Raw genomic sequence first — 25,740 nt, forward strand, 5'->3', positions numbered from 1 at the left:
TTCCAGTGGCATTTGCTCCCTAAGCCCAGGTTAGCATCTTAAGGGCCCATAAGAGAGGTTGGTCAAGCAGGACCTTGGAGCTTCTTCCAGCCCAACCGCTCTTGGCAGGTGGCTTCTCAATGGGGCTATGATCTTCATGGACATCAGACAGGAGGAGGTCTGACCTATTCTTGAGTGGGCAGAACTTCTGAATCTGGCAATAGACTTTGGTGAACACCTCACTCCCTCTTCAAGGGAACACAAGAGCAGGGATGACAAACTTCCCAGGTAGGAACTAGGTCACATGCAATGTAGGAATGGGTGGTATCTTTGCACCTGGAAGGCAAATATTTAGGGTATCCTTATGCCCCATAGGAATAAAACTCAGTTCTCACCTGTCTTCTTTAATTCTCAAAGAAGGCATTTACTGGTCTTGCTATTCCCAGGAAAGAATGGAGCTGCTATAAACTTCTAGTCTCTCTAGACCCCATCTGATCTGTTGTAAAAGACCTCTAAAAGTAAGGTAAGAAAACTCCAGTTTCAGCCTCTAAGTTGCACAGTAATATGGCTTCTTCATATAATTTAGATCTCCAAACAAATCAGGAAAATGAATGAGAAGTCAAGGATTTCAGTATAGATATATAATTTTTATTTAATTTAAAATAAAAATTCAATGCTCGATTGGATTGGGAGAGAATATATGATTTTCAGAATAGAGGAATTTTTCTAAATCATGAAATTACAAGTCATTGATGAGAACAGGCTTCTCCCTCCTCTAGGCTCCTTACAGAGCCTGCTTAGGAAATAAGAGAGGTGAATCATCTTCCTCACCTCCTCCCCACCAGAACTTGGCTCTCCCCAAATCCCAAAAGAGGAACAAATCCTCCATTGCCTCTTCCCATTTCTACCAAGAGTCAGCTTCTAGCCTCTCTGTATCAGGTCCAGGCTCCTGAGATAATGAGGGTCCCTCAGTTCCCTACAGGGCTTGGGCACCTCTGATAAGAGAAACCACAAGTATGGCCATAGAGACCAAAATTGTTTGCTTTTCAAACTTGTGTAGACAGTTGTCAGGGTTCCCAGGTCCAACCATCTTATAAACACATCATAGTCCAGACAGAGAGGAGGAAGGATGGAAACCCTGAGCAGAAGCAGGCTCCACCACTTTATTACAGCCCTACCTAAGCCCCTCTCACAGGGGCTCATAGGCAGAGAAGCCGGCAAATCTCTTGACCAGTCACTGGGGCAGCAGGGAAGGCAGAGGGCCCCAGCTGGGGAAAAGGTGATCTTTGGAGAGGTATGAATGTGCAGGTAATAAAAGGCAAGAAGAGCATCCATATCTCCTCACCCTGGCTAAGGCACCGAGAAGAAGGAACACAGAAATGGTAAAGATGGGAAGAGAAGGAGAAAGGGTCCCTTGGATCCTAGCCTAGGGAAGACAAAAAATATGTAATGGAGACAGGTGGGGACTACCGCATGGGCCCCATGACTGTGCAAAGAAGAGCATGTGAGAAGTGGGCAGAGTCACGCCAGCATGTCCATTACCCATAATGCTCCCCTAACCCCACTCCAGAATAGGAAGGAAATGAATTGCAGGAGTCAAGGGGGCAGAATCACATAGGGTATTTCCCTGAGCCTAGGGTTAAGAGCTAAAGAAAGCAAGCTTTATATACATGGCAATTTCTATCCCTTCCTAGCCCACTCAATCCCCCTGACCAGCCTGCTCTTATGAGGGAGCAGAGGAGGGGGTTATCGGCACTTAAGGAGGGGGCTCAGTTGGCCTAAAGAGCCCACTCCCCCCAGAGGAAGGGGAATGTCCCTCTACCGGTTTAGCGCAGATGCATTTTTTTTTATCACCATCACTCAAACCCCTCCCCATCTTAGGTCTTTAATAACTGGATCCCTGCCAGAGATGAGGAATCTGAAGCTGGGCAGAGCAGAGCAGAACTGACCAGGCCTCAGGTGTGGTTTATGGGCCCTTGTGAACCACAAGCTAACAAGAGCTAGTCTGCAGGTTGCTCTCTGTAAGCAGTGAGGCGATGGAGGAAGGATCGTAGACACTGTCAAATTCCTCATCTGAGCTCAGTCCTTCGTGCTGGAGGGTTGACTCAGCAGCTGAGCGGGAAGCTTTGCGCCTGAGTCAAAGAGAGGAATACCAGTCAGGGGAGATGACAGAAAGATTAAAACAGCCTCCCTTCTCATGCTAAGGAAACTCAGTTCTCCTAAAGCCTAAAACTACCCATAAGATTCCCCTAAGAAGTAGGGGAGATGGAGTACAGGATGGATACTGAGGTACTAAAAGACAACCATCCTGGCTTTCATCCAGGAATGAATGCCCACGAAGTCCCCTTTTCCCCACCCAGCTCAGGAGAGCTCATTCCCAACAGAGCAGGGGGCAGAAGAGCAGCCCATACCAGGAGTCCTTCTCCAGGGCTTTGATCCGGGCCTGGAGCTGTTCATTGACCTCATGCTGTTCCTCCAGCTCACGCTGGGCTTTCTTCCTCAGGCTGTCCAGTCGCTCAATTTCCTCTTCGGCTTCATCCACCTGCCGCTTCAAAGCCTTCACCCTCAGGCTTAGCTAGGCAGGATATCAAGTCCCCCCATTAGAAATGCATCTGCTGCTACCAAGGCCTGAGACCCTCCCCTGTAGCAATCTTGACAAGGTATATGTAGTTGCCCCTAGAAAAATGTTGTGACCATAGGCAAGTTCCCTAACCTCATAGGTTTGTCTTGGGGATTAAATGAGTTAATACATCACTTAGAAAAGGTACCCAGTGTATCGTAAGTACTCAGTACCTATGCTTACTATGCACTAATCTAGTCCTTTTGCTCTAATTTCTCTGTCCTTATAGAAAAAAAGTCTAAGATAGAACACATAAGAGGTAGGCCCTCCCCTGGCCTTCAAGAAAATGCATAGTATATACTTGCCCTATGGTTGACTGGCCCTAGCTGCCATCCTTACCTGGTCTTTCTGGTCATTCACATGCTGCCTTTCATCATCAATCTGGATGGACAGCTCTTTAACTCTCCGCTCCAGTTTTCGGTTGGTAGACTGCAGAACTGTCTTCTCCCTGAAAGGGCGGGGTAGGGGGATGTCTAGGCTGTTGCCATTTCTAAAGAAGTTCCTACTTGGCCCCATACTGCCTCCAAGGACTCTAAGGGCTCAGCCACAAGCCCCACCATTAGGCTGGGGAGGATCCAGGGCAGATCCAAAGAACTGGGTAGACAGAGGCCATTCACATTTCAGAATTTCCATAATTCTCTCTTCTCCCTATCAAGAGAAGAGGGCTCCCGAAAGATCAAGCCAGATTGCCATGACTGAGGCAGAAGATCGGGGTGGCGGGGGGGTGGGGGCAGAGGAGAAAAGTCCAAAGGGAGAGAGAAAGGATGGCTCATGTCACCTCTCTTCTGCCTGCAGCCGCTCCTGCAACTCCCGATTCTGGGACTCAAGCTGCGAGAGGCTGGCGCTGGGCTTCTGGAAGCCTTCTGAGCTGGCCAACCGGCTCTTCAAGTCCTTGTTCTGAGAGGGGACAGGAAGCCTCCTTGATTTGCACTCTACTTCCAATAGCTTTCATGGTCATTCTATCCACCTCCCAAGGTCTCTCCCTGAGACTGCCCACCCCACCCCCTCACCTGTCTCTCCAAGGAGATTTTGTCACACTCCAGGTCTTGCCGGGCTGACCTCTCCTGCATGAGCTCTGTCCTCAGCTGGTCCACCTAGCAGGGATAGGCCAGAGGAACTGGACTTGGAGAGGACTAATGATGAACCAGCAAGCTGAAACCAAGCTGGGCAGAGTAAATGGAGGGTGCTCTCTGAATCCCCCAAATTCCCAGGCAACTAAGAAATCACAGCCTACTCAAATGAGAGGAGCCATAAAGATTGAAACAAGGCCTCCTCAGTCTCACCAGGAACCAGAATCCCTTCTGAATGGAGATGGCCCAGACTCAGGTCAGTAACCCAGGCCACCAGGATTCCTTCCTCCATTCAATTCCTGGCTTCTTTCCACTTGAGGAAACCTGCCAACCCCTCCCGAAAGCAGATGAGACTCTGCAGTAGAACTAGTCACGCACCAATTCTGCAGCCAGATCTCTCCAGACATGAAAGATGGGAAGGTAGGGTTGTTTTTGAAAGGGCTGAGAGGCTCTGTCGTCAGGCATAAACATAGATGAGGGGTCAGGAAGGGGCTACCTGATCTCGGCCACGATTCATCCGGTCGGTCAGCAGCTCCACCGTGCTCTTCTCCTCATCTAACTCTGCCTCCAGCCGTGAGACTTTTTCCTGTGGCAGAGGGACAACAATTTGGGTTAATTCTGTCCCAAATGCTGGACACCACAATGCCACTCTCACCTGGACGCTCTCAGACCCCAGCCTCCAGAGATTCTTGTCTCTCCCCATCCCACAATCCGTTGGTCCCTCCCCCTGCCCAGAGCCACCATGGAGCTAGCGCCCTCTGCTGCCCAAGTGAGGCATCAAGAGGAAGGAGTGGGCCCACTTTGATCCTGACCCCTTGGCAGGAGGACAAACCCCAGAATCTGTTTCTCACTGGGGCAGCCCTATTTCCCTAATGGGAAAATAGAAACCAAAGCTTCTAAACTCAAGCCAGGCAGTACCACATAGAGACTAAGAGTGTGGGCACCAGAGCCAGACTGCCTGGGTTTAAAAATCAGATCTACCACTTCCTTCCCTGGTAGTTCAGCGGGTAAAGAATCCGCCTGCAATGCAGGAAACCCCAGTTCAATCCCTCGGTTGGGAAGATCCCTTGGAGAAGGGAAAGGCTGCCCACTCCAGTATTCTGGCCTGGAGAATTCCATAAACTGTATAGTCCATGGGGTTGCAAAGACTCGGACATGAGTGAGCGACTTTCACTTCATTTCACTTCACCACTTCCTAGCACAGGGGCAAGGACAAGTGGCTTAGCCTCTCCGCATCTGTTTTCCACATCTGTAAAATGGACAAAACAAAACTACCCATTCCAAAGGGCTATTCTCAGGACTGAGGAGCTGATCAGTCATATCTGACTCTTTGTGACCCCATGGACCGTAGCCCACCAGGTTCCTCTGTCCCTGGGATTCTCCAGGCAAGAATGCTGGAGTGGGTTGCCATTCACTTCTCCATTGGATCTTCCAGGCCCAGGGATCAAACCCGGGTCTCCTGCGTTGCTCAGGTTTACATGATTCTTAAATACTTGGCACATAGCACAATATATTAAGCATTTGCTGCTATTATTACTGTTGTTGTTATTGCCAAACACAGCAAACTGAAAACCACTGTTGACTCTAAAGGCGAGAAGCTGCTGCTCAGCTCCAGCCAACGATTACCATGCAGAAAACTCGGGACTCAAAGCCCCTCGTTGTTATATTTTTCAAAGGTAAACAAGAGGCCAGAAATCCAAAATTTTATTTGACGTCTTTAAATTTCTAAACAGTGGCAATTAATTCAAAGTTGCTTAAAGCACTGTAGTCAAACAAAACCCATCAGCTGTGGGCTGCCAGTTTTCTACCCCTAATACAGAAAGAGGCTGGGAGTGCCCTGGCTTTTCCCACAGAAGTCCCACCTGTGCCAGGATCCAGACCTCCCCCCACCTTCCCCCACCCTGCCTCTACACGTCAACCCCTCACCTCAAGGCTCTTGAGTTGCCGGCTCTTGTCATCCTGAGAGCGTTTTTTGTTCTCTGCCTCTTGTTCCAGCCCCTGCAGTCGCTGGACCAGCAGCTCTTTGTCCAGCCGGGCTGTGTCCCGATCAGCCTGGGACGCCTGCAGGGCCTGCCGCAGCCTCTGAGTCTGGTCAGAAGAGAAAAATGCAACAGCTCAGATAAAGTGAGGTGGAGGCGGGGTGGGAGCAGTCCACCCTGCAGGGGAAAATTCTTCAACACTTTAAATCACCTGAGTTTTTAGACAACTGATACTGAAACCAAGCCTCAGGGTGTATGATTTAAGTGGACAGGATGCATCCTGCGTATTAAGATTTTTAAAAATCTCCCCAGGTGCCCCTAATGTGCAGCAGGGTTTGAAAACGCATCAGTAGAGGATGTGTTGTCTGTACAGGAGTGACGTAAGTGCACCGCTACAGTGTACAGCCCCACCTAAGTGCATGCGTGCTCAGCTGATTCAGTCATGTCTGATTCTTTATGACCCTATGGACTACAGCCCGCCAGGCTCCTCAGTCCATGCGATTCTCCAGGCAAGAACACTGGAGTGAGTGGCCATTTCCTCCTCCAGGGGATCTTCCCAATCTAGGGATCTAACCTGCATCTCCTATGTCTCCTGCATTGTAGGCGGATTCTCTACTGCTGAGCCACTGGGGAATGCATCCTCTGTCTGTATCTAGGGTGGACAACTCCCTCCATCCTCCCCCGCCTAAATGATTAGACCTAAACGCAGATCCTAGGATCCTCTGGCAACAGCTTTAATTAATAGGCAGGCTTCCCTCATGGCTCAGCTGGTAAAGAATCCGCCTACAATGTGGGAGACCTGGGTTCAATCCCTGGATTGGGAAGATCCCCTGGAGAAGGGAACGGCTACCCACTCCAGTATTCTAGCCTGGAGAATTCCATGGACTGTGTAGTCTGTGGGGTCGCAAAGAGTCGGACACGACTGAACAACTTTCACTTCACTTCCTTGGTGGCTCAGAAGTTAGAGAGTATGCCTGCAATGCAGGAGACCCTGGTTCGATCCCTGGGTCAGGAAGATCCCCTGAATAAGGGAACAGCTACCCACTCCAGTATTCTAGCCTGGAGAATTCCATGGACTGTGTAGTGCATGGGGTCTCAAAGAGTCAGACACACTTAATTAAGAGGCAATGAATGACCTTCAATATAAGAATACTGGGAGGGTTCCCAGTATCCTGCCATTTAGGCTCCTACCTCATCCTGAAGCCGGCTTAGCCCCCCAGAGGTCTTCTCAGCTTCACTGGCCCACTCCTTGGCCTGGCGCTGGGCATCTGCCACCTCCCGCCGAGCCTTTTCCTTGTAATCCTCCAGCTGGGCCTGGAGCTGCTGCAGGGCTTGCTTTGAGTCGTCCCCAATCTGTTCCAGCTGAGACACAGAGAGAAGAGCTTTTTCAACCCTGCAACTCTTTAACAGTTGCCTCTGTCCCTTCTCTAGGCCCAGACTCCCAAGGTTCTCCCAGAGCCTCCTTCCTGCCCCAACAGCCCTCTCTTGCTGTCTCCTGGACCTAGGTCCCTAGTATGGCTGGGAGTAATATACAGACCTCCTGGATTCAAATCCTGCTCTACCACTTAGCTGTGCAACCACAGGCAAGTTACTTATCCTCTCTGTCTCAGTTCCCTATCTGTAAAATGGGATAATAATAGTACATCACACGGTTGTTGTGAGAATTATGTTAATTAATTATATACGTACTCACAGCAGTGCCTGATACAAAGTAAGCCTGAAATGACCATATTTTACCAAACCCATGATACCAATGATTATTATAAGGTATACCACTGAAAGAAAAAGTTGCCAACTGAACTATAACATACCATCAATTATAAGACAAATCAATTCCAGAGATGATACACTGTACATTTTAGAACTGATGAAATAGGTGTTTGCTCCAGTTTTATAAATAAGAGTCTAGGTGGATGACCTTACTCGAAAAAAAAGCAATTTATTTCCTTTTCTTCCTTTCTCCTTCCCTCCCCTGAATATGAAATTCTACCAATGAAAATTCCTGTTTTAAGGTCTTACAGATGTCTAAGGAGGGACCATAGGCCTTTTTTTCCCCTTCCCCTAAATATAAAGTTCTGTCAATGAAGATTCCTATGTTTAGGTCTTATAGACTTCTAAAAGGAACTCCAGGAGACAGATAGTCTCCAAGGATTAGACCGTAAAGGAATGGGATGGCAGGGGTGAGCAAAAACACTCAGGGGACACAGGAAGGATGCCACTCTGCCTCTTTGGCCTTGGCTTCCCCAACAATGAACTTGAGGAAAGCAAACACCACACGCTGTGACCCCATTCCCTCCCCTGTCCACTGCTCCAGGCAAGCTTCTGTATGAGCTGAGCCTCTTCCTGAGCCTGGGCCAGCCTGTGCCTACCTCCTTGTTCAGCCGGTCCACAGTCCTGTCCAGTAAGCGCTTCTGCTCCTCCAGCTCGGCCTTGCTGCGCCTGAGCACCTCCCGCTGCTTCCCCTCCTCCTCCAGCGCCCGGTTCAGCGCCTGCTGCTCCTGCCCCAGGCGGGTCAGCCCCCGCTGGGCCTCCTCTAGCCGTGCCTCCAGTGCCCGCTTGGCTGCTGCCAGGCTCCCCTCCTCTTCCTGAGCTGCATTTAAGGCCTCCTGTAGCCGCTGTTTCTCTGCCTGGGAGAGGAGAAGGTGAGTGATGTTGGACCAAGAGGATGCAAAGCTCAGGCTCAAGCCATTTGGAGGTGAGCAGCTGGGAGGGAGGAGGAAGAGATATTTCTGAAAAAGGTGGACAATGAAAACAGGCTCCAAGATCAGAGACCATGTAGAGTGGGAGATGGACAAAAACACTAGGGCAAAGGCTAAGACATTCACACCAAAGCACACTCCAGAAACAAACCCAAGGTTAACAGAGGGCTAGGGAGGCAAATAGAAACACATTACAGGCAAAATAAAAGTGATGGCTGAGTATTCCCATGTTCATGTTAGTCACTCAGTTATGTCTGACTCTTTGTGACCCCGTGGGCTATAGCCCACCAGGCTCCTCTGTCCATGGGATTCTCCAGGCAAGAATACTGGAGTGAGCTGCCATTCCCTTCTCCAGAGGATCTTCCCGACCCCAGGATCAAACCCAGGTCTCCTGCATTACAGGCAGATTCTTTACCATCTGAGCCATGAGAGTGAAAGTATTAGTCTCTCAGTCGTGTCTGACTCGTCGCGACCCATGGACTATACCTCTATCCATGGAATTTTCCAGGCAAGAATACTGGAGTGGGTGCCATTTCCTTCTCCAGGGCATCTTCCTGACCCAGGGACTGAACTCAGGTCTCCTGCATTGCAGGCAGTTTCTTTACCGTCTAAGCTACCAGTATGTAGCCAGGGATGAGAGGACAGAGGACAGGGAGGAAGCCAAAGATGTTAGCGAAAGCACTAACCTCTAGCCGCTGCACCTTGTCCCGAAGCCGAGCCTCCGCCACTTCCCCACCCTCCGCCAAGCCTCGTGCCTCCTTCAGCTGCTGCTCCAGACCCAGGATGCGCCGTCGGAATTCGTCGTTTTCTTCCTGGGTCTCCCGAAGCGTCGTCTCCACTGCTGTTCGACGCTGCCCCAGCACTGCCGCTTCTGTCTCTGCTGCCATCTGAGCCTGAGGCCGGTTCAGAGAGGTGGCTCAGACCCCGGGGCTCAAGATCGCCGACGACTCCCAGGAAAACCACCCCACAGAGAGCGACTGAAAGAGGGGTGGTACCGCCAGCCAGAGGCTTCCCTGAGAACCCCACCCTACAGAGAAGCAGTGGGTGTCACAAGGTACAGCCCGGCCTCCCCAGCCACATCCTGGCTACGTTTAAGCACACACCTAGGACCGTGGTATTTGGTCTATACATACCCATGATAGGTAATTTTCCATGCCCTCTGGCTCCTCAGCCCTCCAGACCCCTCAGCCTCCACCTCCTAAGCCCTATGCCCACTCCCCTTGCCTTGGAAGCCTCTTCACAGTCTTGTCTCAGTTGCTGTAGGGTCTTTTGTAGCTGGAGGTTCTGCTCTTCCAGCCCCCGGCTCCGTTCAGCCTCGACCCTCAGCTGCTTCTCCAACTCCCGCTCCCGGTGCCGCCCTGCCACCTCCTGGCTCTGCTGCTCTTCCTGCAGCTCCTTAAGTTCCTCCTGTGTCCGACGCAGCTCCTAGAAGGAAGAGAAATGGTGACAGGGCAGAGAGAACCAGCTTGGGATACCAGAGAGTGGAGAAACGGAAACTCTCATACATTGCTGGTGAGAGTGTGAAATGGTATGGCCACTTTGGAAAATAATTTGGCAATGTCTCAAAGAGTTCTTGGGCTTCTCTTGTGGCTCAGCAGGTAAAGAATCTGTCTACAACGGGGGAGACCTGTGTTCGATCCCTGGATTGGGCAGATTCCCTGGAGAAGGGAATGGCTCCCCACTCCAGTATTCTGGCCTGGAGAATTCCATGGACTGTATAGTCCATGAAGTCACAAAGAGTCAGACACGAATGAATGACTTCCACTTTCAAAGAGTTAACCATAAAGTGACCATATGACCCAGCAATTCCACTCCTAGGTATATACCCAAGAGAACTATATAAGCATATGATCACAAAAAAACCTGTAAGTAAAAGTTCATAGTGGCATTATTCATTATAGCTAAATATAGAAATGACCCAAGTGTCCATCAGCTGATGAACAGATAAGACTTCCCTGGTGGCACAGTGGCTGAGAATCCACCTGCCAGTGCAGGGCACACAGGTTCGATTCCTGGTCCAGGAAGATTCCACATGCCACAGAGTAATTAAGCCCATGCATCACAAGTGCTAAGCTCGTGTGCTGCAACATTGAAGCCCACTTGCCTAGAGCCAATGTTCCACAATAAGAGAAGCCACCGCAATGAGAAGCCTACGCACCACAACAAAGAGTAGCCCCCACTTGCCACAACTAGAGAAAGACCAAGGAAAGCAATGAAGATCCAGCACAGCCATAAATAAATTTTAAAATGTTTAAAAACTGATGAAGAGAAACAAATGTGGTATATCCATACAGTGGAATATTATTCAGCCATAAAAAGTAATGAAATACTGTTACTTGGTACAACACAGATAAACCGTGAGAAACATACTAGATGAAAGAAGCCAGACACACAAAAGGCTCGATATTATAGGAGTCCGATTATATGAAATGTCCAGAATAGGCAAATCCATAGAGAGAGAAAGTAGATTAGTGGCTCCTGGGAATGAGAAGAGTGACTGCTAATGGATACAGGGTTCTTTTTTGGGGTAATTAGAGTATCCTATAATTAGATAGTGGTGATGGTTGTAAAACTCTGTGAGTGTACAAAACCCCACTAAACTGTATTCTTTAAAAGGGTGACTTTTATGGTACATGAACTAAATCTCTACTTTAAAAAAACTATGTGGAATAAGAACAGATGAGTGTATGAATAAAATAAAAATAGCTATTTTTTTTCAAATGCTAAAAACCAAAGTATGTGACACAATAAATATTAGTGTGATTTGCTGATCTGATTTTTTTTTAATATTAAAATATGATTTCTGGTTCTAATTATCTAGTAGCTACTTCTGAAATTCAGAAAGTATCATAATTAGGCTGAAAGGTTGTTTATATATATAGAGTGAGTCTTCTATATAAGACACTAACTACAAAGAAAAAGAAAACTACCACAGTTTGTGGTTTACAGTGGACTGGGTTAGTCTGTTTTCCTAATGTATATGTTATGCTATGCTATGCTAAGTCACTTCAGTCGTGTCCGACTCTGTGCGACCCCATAGACGGCAGCCCACCAGGCTCCCCCGTTCCTGGGATTCTCCAGGCAAGAACACTGGAGTGGGTTGCCATTTCCATCTCCAATGCATGAAAGTGAAAAGTGAAAGTGAAGTTGCTCAGTCGTGTCCGACTCCTAGCGACCCCATGGACTGCAGCCTACCAGGCTCCTCCATCCATGGGATTTTCCAGGCAAGAGTACTGGAGTGGGGTGCCATTGCCTTCTCCATGTATATGTTATAGGCTGATTAAATATTTAATAAAATGTACTTAATATATGAGATAAATGTAACAGTAGTTATTACTTTTTAGCTTTACCTAGCATAATAAATCAATTGAGATTGTCCAGAGGAATGTCCAAGTTGCCTATGTCAGCTAATATAATGAACAAACTTCAGACTATCTTTATTTGTTAACTTAATAACAATACAGTAAAAACTAGGAGTACTTCTGATTTGACAACCACCAAAGTATATTTGGTTAACACTTATTATCTTTTTCTCCACCAAAAATTTTTTTATAAGCTCAAGCTTTTATTTTTCTGGGAAATCATCATTCAGAGGTATATTTCTTTACTCATTTAAAAATACAATGCTTACTGATTACAGTTAGGTAGCCTTATAGTAAATGCATGATCAATAAGCATTGATTAATTAATACTTGTTAACTGATTACCTACTACATACCAAGATAGACAATCAAAGAAATGTAGACCCAGAAGGATTCTCAAGAGGCTGTAAATGCCAATTCTCCATAATTATAATTAATGAAAATATTTTCTAACTTTCAAATCATTTGAAATAAAGCACTGCTTTCTTGTCCTTCATAAACTAATACCAGGAATATGAAGAAATTATTTGTGTTCATTTCAATTTTATGAGATTGTTTATAAAATATCCACGCATGATAAAAACATTTAGTTCCCTGGGTCTAGATTCTGCAGTAGCCTTCAAATTACAATTTGGCTTCCCATGTAGGTCAGCTGGCCGTGTACTGCAAGTGTTCCAATCCATGTGACAACACTGCTCATTGTAAGTTAATAAACCAGTATTCTAATTGTAAATGTTGGTTTCATAAGTGTAGTTAATGAGTCCCCTCTAAAAGATGAAGTAACCCTTGCTATGATGACCAAATGAGGTTTCCAAGCTTGTGAAAATGAGCCTGGAGTTTCACAAATTCACCTCAATGTTGCTACCCATGAGGTCTCTTGGGAGGCAGCCAGCAGCCTCTGGCTATAACCCAAGCTGGCCATGGCGAGTTCTTTCCATTAGAAATGTCTACAGTGAATGAGGAGACCAGTCCTGCCGGAGTGTGTGCTGCGAAGAGATAAGGCTGAGCAGGCAGGAGGAAGTCTGAAAACAAAGCAGTAGGAGACAGCATGAAGGCCCTCGTGGATGGGTGAGGCATGTGCCCATCACCCTAACCTGCCCTTCTGCCCCCCAGCTTCCAAGTACCTTCTTGAGCTCCTCCACCTGGCGAGTATCTCCAGCACCAGTTCGGGCCTGCCCTAGTTCCCTCTGCAAGGCCTCTATCTTCTCCCCAAGTTCCTCTTCCAGCTCGTCCTTCTCCATACGCAGCTGCAGGAGTCTGAGCCCAGCAAGGTGAGATAAAAGGGAAGGGGAACAGAGTGAGGCCACCTGCTGGGGAGAGGCTAGAAGAACAATGAAAACCACCTCCCTGGAGGTTAATACACTGGGCCCCCGCCCTCAGGAGGGAGGAAGGTGGATACAGAGAAGGGCAGTTTGAGAAAAGAGCACAGCGCTGACGGAGAAGAGCAGGAATAGAAGAATCCTGGACAAGCTTCCTGGGGGGGACTATCCTTACTGCTGCTTGGTGGCTCTAAGCTCCTCCTTGTTCTTCTGAAACATGTTCTGCCAATGCCCTGTCTCCTCTGAGGTCTCCTCCAGCTCCTTCTGCAGCCCCCGCACCAGGGCTGACATCTTCTGCTTCTCAGCTTCTAATGCTGCGTGGTCCTAGTGAAGAGGAGAGTCAGGGGCCAGGAGGTTCATAGGCGAGAGCTAACTCCAGAGCAAAGTGTGAGAGTGCAGATGGTAAAGCTCAGATCCAGAGGCACTGTGCCAGCTGCACACCCTGACACCCAGGGAGCCTGGCGCAGTGCTAGTACAAGGCTCTCTTCCTAAGACACAGTCTGCCTGTCATCTAGAGGGAGTCTCCTCCATTATTTCAATCACACACGCTCATGGGACTTCTGGCCCGTACTCCTTCTCTCCACCCTTACAGGTTTCCTGACGAAGGTTTTCATTACATCTCACACGTGTCTTTTAGCAGGAGTTCCAGTGATGACCAGGAAAAAAAATCCCCAGATACCAAGACCTCAAGGCAGCCCTCTTCCCTGGGATGCCCTCTTTTCCCAGCCCTGCTCTTGTCACATGCCTGGGTCGCGTCCTGCATGCTCCGGCGAAGCTGTTCGGTGTCCCGCTGGTACTGCTGCCTCACGTGCTCCACCTCCTGGTCCCGGGAGGCCACCTCCTCCTTCAGGGCGCCCTTCAGGGCCGTCAGCTCCCGCTCCCGCAGCCTCAGCTGCTCCTCCACCCGCTGTTTCCCCTCCAAGACCTCCTCCAAAAGCTCCCGGGTCTCTATCAGGTCCTGGGGAAAGTGAAGGTGGAAGTACAGAGGTGACCATATTAGAATCCACCTGTCTGTTAATTCATTCATTCATTAATCCAGTCAGTCAAAAAATATGTATTGAGCACCTCTGATCTGTTAGGCACGTGAACAGATGCTTTCTGCCCTCTACAATGCCTAGTTAGGCTAAAGGAAATCCACCATTCTGTCTCTGGGATCACCCCACCACTGAGCCTGCCTGAAAGCACCCTAAAGAGACAGTCAGCTACCTCCTCCCCATACTTTGGGGAAACAATAGATGAGCAGACTTGAGGATGCTCTTGCTGAAAGGGAGCAGAGATGAGAGTACCCCACCCTACTCCCTGGGCTTTCCCTGGTGTCAGATGATAAAGAATCTGCAAAGCAGGAGACCTGGGTTTGATCCCTGGGTTGGGAAGATTCCCCTGGAGAAGGGAATGGCAACCCACTCCAGTATTCTTGACTGGAGAATTCCATGGACAGAGGAGCCTAGCGGGGGCTACAGTCCATGGGGCCGCAGAGTTGGACATGACTGAAGCAATTAATACACACACCCTCCTCCCTACCTTCATTAGCACCTCCTTAGCAGCTTCAGGACCATGGGCCTGTTTCAGCTTGTCCTGCAGCTCCATCACCTGGGTCTCCAGCCCATGCCGTACCCTTTCACCCTGGTCCAGGAGAAGCTTCATGTTCTGGAGCCTAATAATCAATCACAGACAACATTATTGAGCATTAAGTGTCAGTCCATTTTCTAAACACTTTACTTATAGTAATTCCTTCAAACTTCCTTCAAGCATTTGTTCAAATCTAAACAATGTCTCCCCTGTTTGATTTAATACTATAACCTGCTCCCCTACAACCCAGCCCTCCTAAGGTTCTTTAACCTACTCTACTTACCACCTTCTCACATGTTACACATTTACTTACATAATATGCTTATTGTTTACTGTCTGTTTTTCCTCACTAGAAACTTTGCTTTATGGTTCACTGATGAACCATAGGAATCTAGATCAGTACCTACTATATAATACTGATCACAAAACTTCTGCTACATGAATGATTGAATCCTCACAACAATCTGGTGAGGCAGGTATTATTATTAAGCCCATTTTACAGATTAAGAACTTGATGCACAGAGGCAAACCTAGGCAGCCTAACTCATGCACTATGAGCATATCTGATAGAAAAGGTAAAGAGAAAGGTCCCATGTTTAACCATCTCTGTCTGCCCCTTTCAGCTTCTGGAGATTTCCCTGTCTCCCCCAGCGCTGGGGGAGTCTCTGAATATGGCTGAGGTCCCCACATGGCCCTGCGTGCACTAGCAGCTGCACTCACTCCTTGGTACTCTGCTGGGCCTCCCCCTTCCTCCTCTCCAGCAGCTCCTGCAATCGGCTGCACTCTTCTGCCTTCTCCTCCAGCTGCCGTTCCAGCCCCACCTGGGACAGAAGCTCTAGCTTCTGCCGTTTCTGGAAAAGGAAAGGAGAATGAAACAGGTGAAGGGTAGGTCAAGCCTCTCAGAAAGACCAGGAATAATGGAAATGTCTAACACCTATTGATATTCACTATGTGACAGGCGCTGAACTAGGAATCTTATGTATATTATCTGCATTTAAGCCTCAGATGAAACCTTGTAATGGTACTTATACTTGTAATGGTTTAAAATATGTCCACAGATTCTTTGCCATTCCTTTCAAAAGGTGAAACCTCTCCCCTTGTGCAGAGGCTGGACTTAGTATAGACTCCCCTGGAGTACAGGCCATCTCTTCTAACAAACAGAAAAAGGAGGAAGTGATGTGTCACTTTTAAGACTAGGTCATAAAAAGGCACTGCAGCTTCCTTCTAAGCTTCTCTCTTGAATCACTCACTCTGAGGGAAGGTAGTCACCACACTGTGAAGACACTCAAGCAGCCCTATGAAGAGGTCCATGTAGCAAGGAACTGAGGCCTCCAGCTAACCACCATTGAGTAAGCCATGCTAGAAGTAAATCCTGCAACTCCGGTCAAGTATCCTAATGACGAGACCCCCAGCCAACATCTTGACTGGAAGCTTATTACAGGCCCTGAGCCACAACTACCCAGTTAAGTGGCTCCCAGACCTTGGACACTCTGATACTGGGCGATGTTTGTTTTGAGGTAATTTATTACACAGTAATAACTGTGTGTATGTGCTCAGTTGTGTCTGACTCTTTGTGACCCATGGACTGTAGACTACCAGGCTCCTCTGTCTACGGAATTTTCCAGACACGAATACTGGAGTGGGTTGCCATTTCCTACTCCAAGGGATCTTCCCAACCCAGGGATCAAACCCCCACCTCCTGCACCACCTGTGCTGGCAGGAGGACTCTTTACCACTGTGCCAAGGTAGAAGCAGTGTTTAAAAAAAAAAAGGAGTACAAAGCCTTGAGCATAAGACTGACCTGAATTTTAAAATTCCTCTACAACTTACCACCTTGGGCAATTCACTTCATCTTTCTGATCTTCAACTTTCTTATCATACAAGGGTCCAGGATACCTACTTTATAGGGTCACTATAATCATTACATATTACTCAGGATAGTACCTACTACAATAATTCAGCTCAATAAATGGCAGCTACTATTACTGCCATCATTATGATAATGATGAAAAGAACTGAGGTAAATAATTTGCTCAAGATTTATACAGTCAGTAAGTGGTAGAGCTGGGCTTCCCTGGTGGCTCAGATGGTAAAGAATCTGCCTGCATTGTGGGAGACCTGAGTTCAATCCTTGGGTTGGGAAGATCCCCTGGAGGAGGGCATGGCAACCCACTCCAGTATTCTTGTCTGGAGAATCCCATGGACAGAGGAGCCTGGCGGGCTACAGTCCATGGGGTTGCAAACAGTCGGACACAGCTGAGCGACTAAGCACAGCACAAGGGGCAGAGCTAGGACAGGACTGTCCAGAGGAACAGAATGAAAAGTAGTTGGACCCCTGATGAATGTGTTCTTCCTCTCCAGGCTCTGGAGAACCCCCAAAGCCCTTCCTGGGACTAGCACACACTCTTGTCTCTTCTCTCAGGACACACAAGCGCTCTTCCCACTGCTTGGAAGGGCCCATCCAGGCCAAGTTTCTTCTCCCATGTGGTCCTTCACCCCTCCTGCACCTCTGATCCTCTCCTCACCTTCACCTCTTCATCCAGCTTTTTCTGTAGCTCCTCCACTTTTTGGGTGAGTTCAGCCTGCCCTACCTTAGCAGAACCAGGAGAAGCCATCTGCCAGAGACACAGTGGGGAAAGAAGTGAGTCCACATCCAGATTCTGAGGCGCATGAGGCCCTAAGCCTGCCCCCTCACTCCACCATGAGAAGGCCACTCACCACCAGAGGCTGCAACTGCTCCAGCACCAAACTGACCTTCCTCCTCACAGAGGTTTCACTTTCTGAGCTTCTGGAGGATGAAAGGACAGATGCAAAGGTAAGGGGAGGCAAGGGATGGAAGAGATGAGGGAAGGGAGGGTTATGAGCAGGGAAGATGGCGAACAAAGCTAGAACAAGAAAGTGACTCTGCTGTTGGGAGGGGTCCCTACTCACCCCTCTCTCAGGATGCCATAGATGGTGGCCTTCACGTGATCCATACTGCCTGGTGGGGCGGCCTCCTGCTGGTCTCGGAGAAGGTCTGGAGTTGATTTGAACTACACAAGAAGTAAACCCAAAGAAATCGGGAGGTTGAGAAGATTAAGCCAGAAGCGTGTATGGGGTGCAGGTAGAAGAGAAGTGGCAGTTGGGAGATGAGGCCCTTCAAGCATGAAGAACGAGCCTGAAAAGGGGGTACAGAGGCAATACTTCTGAGGCCAGAGCAACAGGCCAGGAAGGATCCACCTCTCACTATTGCTGCAAACCAGATTTTGCTCGACAGGCAGCTCTCAACCAGTTGTGAGCTGTGTCACAGGCTATTTGTCACTAATGGCAGTTAATGTACTAGAATGTGTAAATGATTTACTTTTAGAATAGATTTAACTTTGTCTCAGAGTAACGTCACTCCCCTACTCACTCACATTCCTGAGTGGGAGACAAAGATGGGAGTTTTGGCCAGAGCAGCAGAGAGCCACTCATATCCTCCAAGCCTGCTTCACATCTGTGGCAGCCCTAGCAAATGCCAGTGACTGAGGCACACACAGTGGTCTGGCAAGAACGAGTTAGCTCTCCAGGCTTGTGAATGGTGATTTCACAGTTACTTCCACTTCCTTTAGAATTCTGCCCATGAAATTATCTTGTACACGTGAATATCATCTGTTAAGCAGATGGATAAAGTGGAAGACAACATGTAGACTCTGCTATAGATCATCTGAGTCCACTAGGGGGCCCAGGGCTGGTGGGTTGGGGCTGATGAGAAGGGGCCAGGGGTTGGAAGCCACAGAAGGATGGGGTCTGACCTGTAGCACTGCAGGGTCCTGTACTCTCCCCCGTGGCTCCTCAAAACTCTGAAGGACCCAGTCCTGGGTCTGACGGGCACGGCTAAAGCTGCCTAGAGAGCTCTGGGCTGATGGTTTCGAGCTGCCCGTGCGCTGGTCATGCTTTGTGCCAGGGATCCAGTGATCAGGGGACTGGCGCTCCCGTTCCTGGAGGGTGGCCCGTGGCAGCCGGTTGTCCAGGCTCTGGCTCCGCTTGCGCTGTTCAGGGGGCAGCATCCGCGTGCGGCGGCCAGTCCGGCCCCGGGTCTGGCCCCCATGGTGACTGTCAAACTTGTTGATGAGTGAGTCCACCGAAGACAGGGGGGCAGTGTCAATGGTGTTGCCCGGGGAAGTCCTCTGCGGGGCCAGCTCCAGCAGGCTGGTGCTCCTATTGTCTGGATCCATCAGGGAAGGGCCTGCCAGGGAGGCCTGGGACTGGGAGCGGAGTAGCCTTCCGTTCCAGTGGGCCCCGGGCTCCTCATCTGAGGTGCTGCCCTGCGAGGGGGCAGGCAACTCCCTGGCCTGAGAGTAGGGGCTCTCAGCAAGTTCCGAGTCAGAGCTCAGAGCTCCTGGCGCCCCTCGGTTGTTGGCCCCCTTGATCTGGACCCCAAAGGAGTCACCGCCTTTCTCTCCACTGTTAAGCACTACAAACGGCTGCCCAGCGATGCCCTGCACGCGCACAGCAACCCCGTAAGTACTGGCTCTTGCATCCTTAGCTGGCCGTCGCCCACCACGACGTAGGGTGCCTATCTCTGCCTCACCCACTGGCTCTGTGATGAAGCGAATCTGGACTCCATGGTCAACAGGGCCCCGGGGCTCGGCCATGGTGGACGCCTGCTCCATGGATAGGAGGGGTCCTGGAAGATGAAGGAAAGAGCTTAAGCTGAGAGATTAGAAATAGAAACCCAGAAACCTCCACTTGCCCAGCTTCTACAAGGCTGACTGCCTGCCAGTTCCCTCTATATAAAATAGTGGTCCTCATCCTTCATCTGAGCAGCAGCATCTGAAGGACTTGTTAAAACACAGACTCCACCCCCTCCCCACCCCGACCCTCCGCAGAGTATCAGACTCAGGAGGTAGTCCCCAAGCCTGGATTTACATTTCTAACAAGTTCCCAGGAAATGCTGATGCCATATCCAGATTCCACACTTTGAGACCCACTGACCCAGAAGGACTTCTTTCCTCTAATACAGTCCTGAGGAGCTTGGCTTTGCCAAAAGTTTAAAGACTTTTCTTCATCTTCACACATACACATATAGCACTACCGTATGCTTCCCCCAACCCCAAGGAAGGCACAAGCCCCACATGCAGATGCCTCCAGCCCAGTGGAGAACTGGGGCCTCCGCTCCCAGAGCTCATTTTAAATACAGCAGACCCCAGGGTATGTCATCCCATTTCTGGGAGGATACTCAAAGAAACCGACAGCAGTGATGGCATCAGGGGTGGGGGAACTGAGGATAGGGGACAGGGCTGGGAGAATGACTGGCTCTCTCCTAGACATCTTTTTGTCCCTTTGGGGTTTTTTGTTTGTTTATATTATTTACTCATTTACTGGGCTGTGCCGGGTCTAGTTGTGGCATGCAGGATCTTAGCTGTGGCACATGAGATCTAGTTCCCTGACCAGGAATCGAACCCAGTCCCCTACATTAGGAAGGTAGTCTTAGCCACTGGACCACCAGGGAAGTACCTTTTGGTCCCTTTTGAATCTGCTACCTTTTGAATCTGGTCCCTTTTGAGTATTGCCTACTCAAGAAAAAAGTAAGTGTTAGTCACCCAGTCAAGTCCAACTCTTTGCAACCCCATGGACTGTAGCCAGCCAGGCTCCTCTGTCCATGGGATTCTCCAGGCAAGAATACTGGAGTGGGTTGTCATTTCCTTCTCCAGGGGATCTTCCTGACCCAGGGATGGAACCCAGGTCTCCCACACTGCAGGAGGATTCTTTACTATCTGAGCCACCAGGGAAGCCCACTCAAGAAAAGATTTAAATAACATTTAAGAGTACCAGTCCAGGGAGTTCCCCGGTGGTCCAGTAGTTAGAAGTTCATGCTTTCACTGCCGGGGCCAGGGTTCAGTCCCTGGTTGGGGAACTGAGATCCCGCAGGCCATGTGGGATGAGTCCAAGAGGCCCCAGGGCAGGCAGACTTGTCCATCTGAGGGCCAGAGCCAAGACCACCTGCAGGTCGCCTCCCTGGGTCCATACTGCCTAAGCCCAGAGTCAGCAGATGGAATGTAGTCCAGGTATGTGCTGGCTCCAGGAACTTGGGGAGGAGAGTTTCTCCTCTAAGCAAATAAAAAACCAGCTTCCCCCGCCCCTTCTGCTAACCTCCACCAGGGCCTAGCACCAAACTGGAGGAGGAGCCTCTGAAGTGCCAGAGACACAAACATACCTAACTCAACCCTCCAGAAGAGCTCTGGGCCAAGGAAACTTGGCAAGGCCCCTTTCAGGCAGGGACTGTAGAAGGGCTAAGCAGCCCATGAACCAGCGGGAGCAAGGAAAGGAGGGGCAGAGCTCTAGGTGAGACAGGGCTTGGAGTAAGAGCATTCCTAACATTCCCAGTCCCTCCCCTCCAGAGGAAGATACTGCAGGGAGGAACCCCTTATCAGCAATGGTTCTTCACCTTTTTGGTATTTGAGAAAACATGAAAGCAATGCACCCTTCCCCCAGGTGACATCTCACCCAGACTTTTAGCACAGCATCTCAAAAGGTCCTCAAAGCCCACCTGTGAACCCGAGGACCCCATCCTTCCACTGTGCAGACAATGGGGAGGACCAACCTCTCTGGACCAACCAACCTCTGACTCAGATACCCAAGACAGCAAGATACTTAGTTGGTAGGACCCTATGCTGGAATTCAAGTAAGAAATAGGACCAGAGGGATTCCCTGGTGACTCAATGATAAACAATCCACCTGCCAAGGCAGGAGACACAGATTCAGAGATCTGGGAAGATCCCACATGCTGTGGAGCAACTAAGCCCATGTGCTACAACTACTTAGCCTGTGCTCTAGAGCCTGGGAGCCACAATTACTAAAGCCCAGGCGCCCTGGAGCCCATCCTCCACAACAAGGGAATGAGAAAGCCAATGAGAAGCCCATGCACCACTAATAGAAAAAAGCTCAAGAAGCAATGAAGACACAGCACGGCCAAAAATAAATAAATAATTCTTTTTTAAAAAGAAAAGAAATGGGACCAGAAAAGAAGCTACAAGGCAAAGGTATAAGTTCTCCAAGCCACTCATCCGATAGAAAAGGCTCCGGACTAGACTCCGGATCTGACCTGGAATCCTTGTTTCTGCTCTTCACTTAATGTATATTACCTTGGACAAATCACAACTTTTCTAAGCCTGTTTCCTCATCTGTAAGATGGGCATAATGATACTACCTCACAAGGTAGGTAATTGCCCAAGAGAATTAGACAATAACAATTATATGGGTATACGCAACTATAAAAATTTATTAAGTTATACACAAGATTTTTGCCCTTTATTTACTTAGATTCTACTTCAATAAAAAGAGGGCAAATGACAAGATAGTAAACATGAACACACCTAGCAGCAAAAGCCTGTCACAAAGTTGTCAACAAATGTTATCCTGCACATATGCTGCTCCTTTCAAGGGGGCCTTCTTGGCTTCATTTGGTTTACAGAAGGATGTCACTTCCTCAGAGAAGCCTTTCCTGATCCTTCCCTCCCACAGATTAGATCAGATGCACATTATATACTCCACAGATGGCCTCATGAGTTTGCCTCAGTTTATTTTTTTAATTTATTTTTAATTGGAGAATGATTGCTTTACAATATTGTGTTGCTTTCTGCCATACAACAACATGAATCAGCCATTAAGTATATACATGTCCCCTCCCTCTTGACCCTACCTTCCACCCCCTACCCCATCCCACTCCCCTAGGTTGCCATAGAGGACCAGGTTGAGCTCCCTGAGTTATACAGCAACTTCCCATGAGCGATCTGTTTTACATATGGTAACATGTGTTTCCATGCTACGCTCTCAATTCATCCCACTCTCCTCTTCCCCAGCCATGTCCCTAAGTCTGTTCTCTACATCCACGTCTGTTCCTGCCCTGCAAATAGGTCCATCAGTTCCATTTTTCCAGATTCCACATGTGTGCATTAATATACAATATCTATTTTTCCCTGACTTACTTCACTCCATATAACTGGCTCTAGGTTTATCCACCTCACTAGAACCGATTCAAATTCATTCCCTTTCATGGCTGAGTAATATTCCATTGTATACATGTACCACAATTATATAGTTATCGAGGGACAATTTGTTTCCTGTTTCCTCCACTCGATTATAAGCTCCTGGAGGGGAAACAAACATTGCTCTCAGCTGACTCCTGTGTCCCCAGGGCCTAGCAGATAGTAGACATCAACATGAATCTATTAAAAGTTGTATCCTGAACCAAGGAGAACTCACACAGCCGTGGGGAGATTTCCCAAGGATCCCACACAGCCATTTCTTGTTTGCCCTAGTAACAGAACCTCTTCCTGGCCTGGACTCCCTGCCCTCTTCAGTCATAATTTTGGAACCAAATGTGCCTAGACTGCCAGCTATCAGAAGTCATGATGTGGCTCTACCATGATAGTATATCAACTGATCTTCCAGATTCAGGTCAAGGAGTTCTCAGCCTAGTCCCAGAGAATACATAGCCCCTTGCCCACCCAGGAGCATCAAGTTGCTCAGAGGCGGAACCAAGCCTACCCCTAGGTCCCAGGGACTCCCATACCTCAATCTTCTTCAGCCCCAGAACATGTGAATCCAGGGCCAGGAGGGCTGAAGGGATCTTTGGAGTGGGTCAGAAAGCAGGGCTCTAAATGATTCAACATGGAAAACCCGAAACCTATCCGCCTTCAGTTACAGAGGACAGCGGGGCGGGGTCCAGGGAGCAGGGCAGCTCCAAGGTCTTGCGTAAGCGCCAGAGGCAGGTAAACAGTGATCGAGTGCCAGGCAACAGAGAGCCCAGAGCCTCTGCTCTCACCAGATGCCTGACCCTGCTTTTCCCACCACTGGCACGTGCCCAGGGCGCTCTTCACCAACTGGACTTGGGAAGAAGACTAGACCACAAGTTAATTCAGCTTCATCTGTCTGCCTGTCATTCCTGCCTGCGAGGAGGGGGCGGACACAGCACCTGTATCAGGCAGCCACTTCTCCCTGAGTTACTCATTAGCCTGCCCTGCCCCAATTCCATCATCTCTGGCCCAGCCATAAGCGTCTGGCTTCCAACTAGGAGTGACAGGGTCTCTGGACTCCTGGCAGAAGTGGGGGTGGGGTGGTTTCGGGTGTGCCCAGGAAGAACTGGTATATAGAGGACCTTGCAATATACTAGATGCTATATAATTGGCAGAGGCAGAAAATGGGTAGAGGTACACTGATTAGACTCCCCTTGGAGGTAACAAGGAAAACAAAATAGAAAAGGACCACTCAGTGACCTTGATCTTTTGGCTCCTATTTTCTCATACAGGTAATGAGATAAGGTTGACTGAGGATCCAAAAAGACCCCCCCAAGTGTACTCCTGGTTCAGTCCACTGAAACAGCCAAACCTGAGCGCCAGGCTAGAGCTGCTGGGCCAGTGGGGGCGGGTGGGGGGGAACACAATGAGGAACTGGGCCCCTGCAAACTGGCTGGACAGGTTTGAGAGGCAAGAGGAAGGGGAGGGCCAGGGAGACTCCACTGGCAGTTTGTGAAGCAGATCAGAGAAATTCCACACCACAGAGGAGGCAGAGGGGCAAAACCAGGGGCAGGGACTCTGTCCAGCTTAGATGCCAAGGCAGAAGGTGGGAAAGGAACAGGCAGGAGGAACAGAGATACAAACAGATACACAATGAGCCTGGTGAGTGAGAGACAGCCCAGTGTGTGACAGGAAGACTGTCTCCCTCTACCCCTCCCTCTTGAGAGTTTCCAAGGTTGCATTTCAGATCCCACATAACCTGGGCCACCTCCCTGGCTCTTAGTTCTCCCCTTGCCTAGCATGAAGAAAACCAGCGGCCCTACTCTTCTCCTCACTTCCCACAGGGGTGGTGGCAAGCAGGTCAGCCTGGGGAAAGCAGGAAGGGTTCTAGGAAGCCAGAATCCTCTTAGGGTCAGGCAAATCTCTGGATTAGCAGTCCCCTAGGGCCAGCCCCCCATTCCCAAATACCCAGGATGAAAAAAGAGGTATGGAGGCATGTGTAAGCAGCCTGTCGACTACATAGCGGTTGCTAATTATTTCCCAATTATAACAACTCCTCAGGCAGGGCATCAAAGGGGCCAAGTTATGGCTGGCTCTGGTTCCCTCACCTGCCTAAGGCAAGGAAATCTGCCTCAGAAGTTTAGTCTAGGCCCTCATGTGCACCTCTCATCCAGCCTGAAGACTTAGAGGTGCTGAATCTCCTAGTCCTGGGGTCTCCTGAGGAGCCCTGCTTATTTCCTGCACCAGTGTCTTCTGCCAGTCTGAGAGCCACCACAGTCCAGCTGTTAGGGATGCCTGGTGGGGTCTCAGCGAATAATGGAGAATTTCCAAGAGGCATTGAGAAAATTTGTTAGGCTCCCAAACCTCACCCAACAGCTTCATCTAGAACCCCAGAAGTATGTGTGCTTGGAGGGAGGGTTTGACATTAGCTCCCAGAAAGAGGCCTCATTAGAAAAAAGTATTTCTACATATTTTGTAAGCCTAGGGATCAGTGCTTACTCAAATCCCTCTCTCATAGAGCACTCTCTCAAGAGGAAGAAGGAAAAATCCTCTCTGGCAAAAAAGCAAAGGAGGGCAAATGTTGAAAGCCTTAGTTTCACACCTAGCAAAGAGATGGGGGTATCCTCTCCTTTTACCTCTCAGTGTCTATTAATTGCACCTGTCTCCTCCCATAGGTGAAAGGTTAAAGACTCCACACCTCAGAGCCATCTCAAAGCCAGAAGAGAGGTATCAGGGACGGCTCAGACTGGCAGTCGGGGAAAGAACCTCAGAGAAACAGCACCTTTCCACGCCCTCTCCTTTCCGTCTCTGAACCATAGACAACAAGTCCCCTTTGCCCTACCGAGACTGACTCCTTCCCCCTACCATTCCGGTCTCCAGGAGAAATTCTGCCCCAGGGACTGGCGTCTGACCTCCAGAGATATCTTGGCCCTGAAACGCTTTCATGCCCGGGGAATAGCCTCAGCCTCAGGTGCCCCTCACCTGGCACCTTCCCAAGCACCTGCGTCTGGCACCTTAGAGCAGAAGCCAGCTCTTTATCAGTAGTACTCCCACCCTACCTTGACCTCCCCTCCTCCTCTCGCCAACACAGCACCTGTGCCCTGGGTATCTCTGATCGCCTTGACTCCCTCCCCTCAAGGGTACACCTGAGAGCTCGCCAGCCT

The 25,740-nt window shown here is 49.3% G+C and overlaps 1 protein-coding gene across 1 annotated transcript; it reads right to left on the reverse strand.

Annotated features, from left to right (window-relative positions):
* Positions 1-606: 606 nt before the first annotated feature.
* Positions 607-23,321, reverse strand: CGN (cingulin). Its single transcript, XM_010857504.1, has 21 exons — positions 23,134-23,321; positions 18,371-19,245; positions 17,529-17,629; positions 17,316-17,385; positions 17,123-17,212; positions 15,318-15,448; positions 14,550-14,682; positions 13,774-13,986; positions 13,204-13,352; positions 12,834-12,966; positions 9,572-9,772; positions 9,034-9,240; positions 8,018-8,275; positions 6,840-7,010; positions 5,596-5,757; positions 4,166-4,255; positions 3,610-3,693; positions 3,378-3,496; positions 2,939-3,047; positions 2,391-2,554; positions 607-2,111 (listed from the first exon to the last, which is right to left on the reverse strand). The coding sequence occupies exons 2-21, from the start codon at positions 19,229-19,231 to the stop codon at positions 1,970-1,972; spliced, it is 3,588 nt and encodes a 1,195-aa protein (XP_010855806.1). The 5' UTR covers positions 19,232-19,245; positions 23,134-23,321; the 3' UTR covers positions 607-1,969.
* Positions 23,322-25,740: the final 2,419 nt, after the last annotated feature.

Source organism: Bison bison, unplaced genomic scaffold (assembly GCF_000754665.1).
Source record: "Bison bison bison isolate TAMUID 2011002044 unplaced genomic scaffold, Bison_UMD1.0 scf7180017864381, whole genome shotgun sequence".
NCBI classification, from domain to species: Eukaryota; Metazoa; Chordata; class Mammalia; order Artiodactyla; family Bovidae; genus Bison; species Bison bison.